The sequence below is a fragment of the Egretta garzetta genome, unplaced genomic scaffold (genome assembly GCF_000687185.1).
Source record: "Egretta garzetta isolate BGI_Z169 unplaced genomic scaffold, ASM68718v1 scaffold100, whole genome shotgun sequence".
Classification (NCBI taxonomy): Eukaryota; Metazoa; Chordata; class Aves; order Pelecaniformes; family Ardeidae; genus Egretta; species Egretta garzetta.
The window spans coordinates 1,601,282-1,602,806 of NW_009258265.1; the positions used below are offsets into that span (position 1 = coordinate 1,601,282).

Below are 1,525 nucleotides of genomic sequence, written 5' to 3' on the forward strand. Positions count from 1 at the left end.
CGAGCCCAGCACCCACGGCCCGGGCCCCGTGCCCACCTCGCTGTCCAGCCAGCCCCGAGCTCAGCCCAGACAGGGTCCGCGTTTGGGGCACCTTCCTCACCCCAGTCCCCAGCCTGTGCCTCACGCAGCCCCTCTGGAGCACTGGTGGGCACCGTGGGAATATCCACTGGTCTGCTCTTCCCCAAGGCAACCTGCGAAGACGCTGTGGTACGACCGCCCGCGGTACGTCTACCTGGAGTTCTGTGTCGAGGACAGCACGGATGTTAAGGTCGTCATTGAAGACCAGCGGCTGGTGTTCAGGTGAGCAGCCGCTTCCCCGGGGGGCAGTTCTGGGGACAAGGGGGCACCCTATAAGAGCAGGGGACACGTAGCCTCAGCCCGCTCCTAAGCCCGGCCGTTATGGTGTTTTGGCAGTTGCAAAAATGCAGACGGCGTGGAGTTCTACAACGAGATCAACCTGTATGCCAGGGTCAACTCCAAGGTGAGGCTTCCCCCCAGCAAACTGTTCTCCAACAGCCTGCATCGGGCTCAGAGTTAAACCCAGCCTATGCGTTCTCGAGCGATGCTGCTTAGCGTTGAACCCTGCCTGTTTCCCAGGAGCCTGAGCGGGGCGAGCACAAGCCTGGGAGCCCTGACCCCAGGCATGGCACTCACAGTGCTGCGTTGGGCCAGAAACAACTCATCTCCATGGTTCTTTGCATCCCACAGCCTGCACGTGCCTGAGCTTTAATCCTGTACGTGTCTGCAGTGGATTACAGAGAGGAATCCAGCAGATGCTGAGGTGAGGCACCCCCGATCTCTTGGCAGGACTCACGGGAGAAGCGCTCCGACCGCTCCATCACGTGCTTTATGAGGAAGTGGAAGGAGAAAGTGGCCTGGCCCCGCATCACCAAGGAGAACATCAAGGTGTGTGTGGCGCCTGGCAGCCAAGACCAGCCTCAGCGTGCGTGCTGTCCCCACGCAGCACCTCACAGTTCCTGGGGACCAACCTGTCCCTGGGACAGACCCCCAGGCCCCATGTGGGCACCCCAAAACAGAGCTCCCAAAAAGCCCAACCTCACGGTCACCGCCAGCCCACGGATCTCTGCCCTCCAGGAAGGATGCAGCACCCCTTTCCCTCGAGGCAGGCAGGGTCAGGACCAGCACCCACAGGCGAAGGGACACAGCCCCCTCCCTGCCCTTCCCCAGCCCGCCCAGTCCCCTCCGCTGTGCAGGAGCAGCCTGTGCTTGCCCCCGGAGCAATGCCTGGGCTGTGAGGAGGGGGAGCTCCCTCCCTCAGGGGATGCTCTCTCTGCCCACAGCCAGCCTGGCTCTCCGTGGACTTTGACAACTGGCGAGACTGGGAAGGGGACGAGGAGGTGGAAAGGGCCATGGTGGAGCAGTACGCAGAGGTGAGCTGGGCCATAGGCCTGGGGGTCCTGGGGGACGTGTGGGGTGGGTGCTCGCGATGGGGGAGGACCAGGCATCCGGAGTTCCCACAGCCGTTTGTTTCCTGTCCAGCTCCTGGAGAAGGTGACGGACAAAG

The 1,525-nt window shown here is 62.9% G+C and overlaps 1 protein-coding gene across 1 annotated transcript in view; it reads left to right on the top strand.

The window, feature by feature from the left end:
* The window catches only part of LOC104134987 (alanyl-tRNA editing protein Aarsd1-like), a 10,679-nt gene that overhangs the window by 2,102 nt on the left and 7,052 nt on the right, over positions 1–1,525 (top strand). Inside the window, exons 3-7 of the mRNA XM_035903338.1 lie at positions 10–300; positions 415–481; positions 808–906; positions 1,302–1,391; positions 1,501–1,524. Of these exons, the coding sequence (XP_035759231.1) occupies positions 10–300; positions 415–481; positions 808–906; positions 1,302–1,391; positions 1,501–1,524 (571 nt within the window). The remainder of the gene's footprint in view (positions 1–9; positions 301–414; positions 482–807; positions 907–1,301; positions 1,392–1,500; position 1,525) is intronic.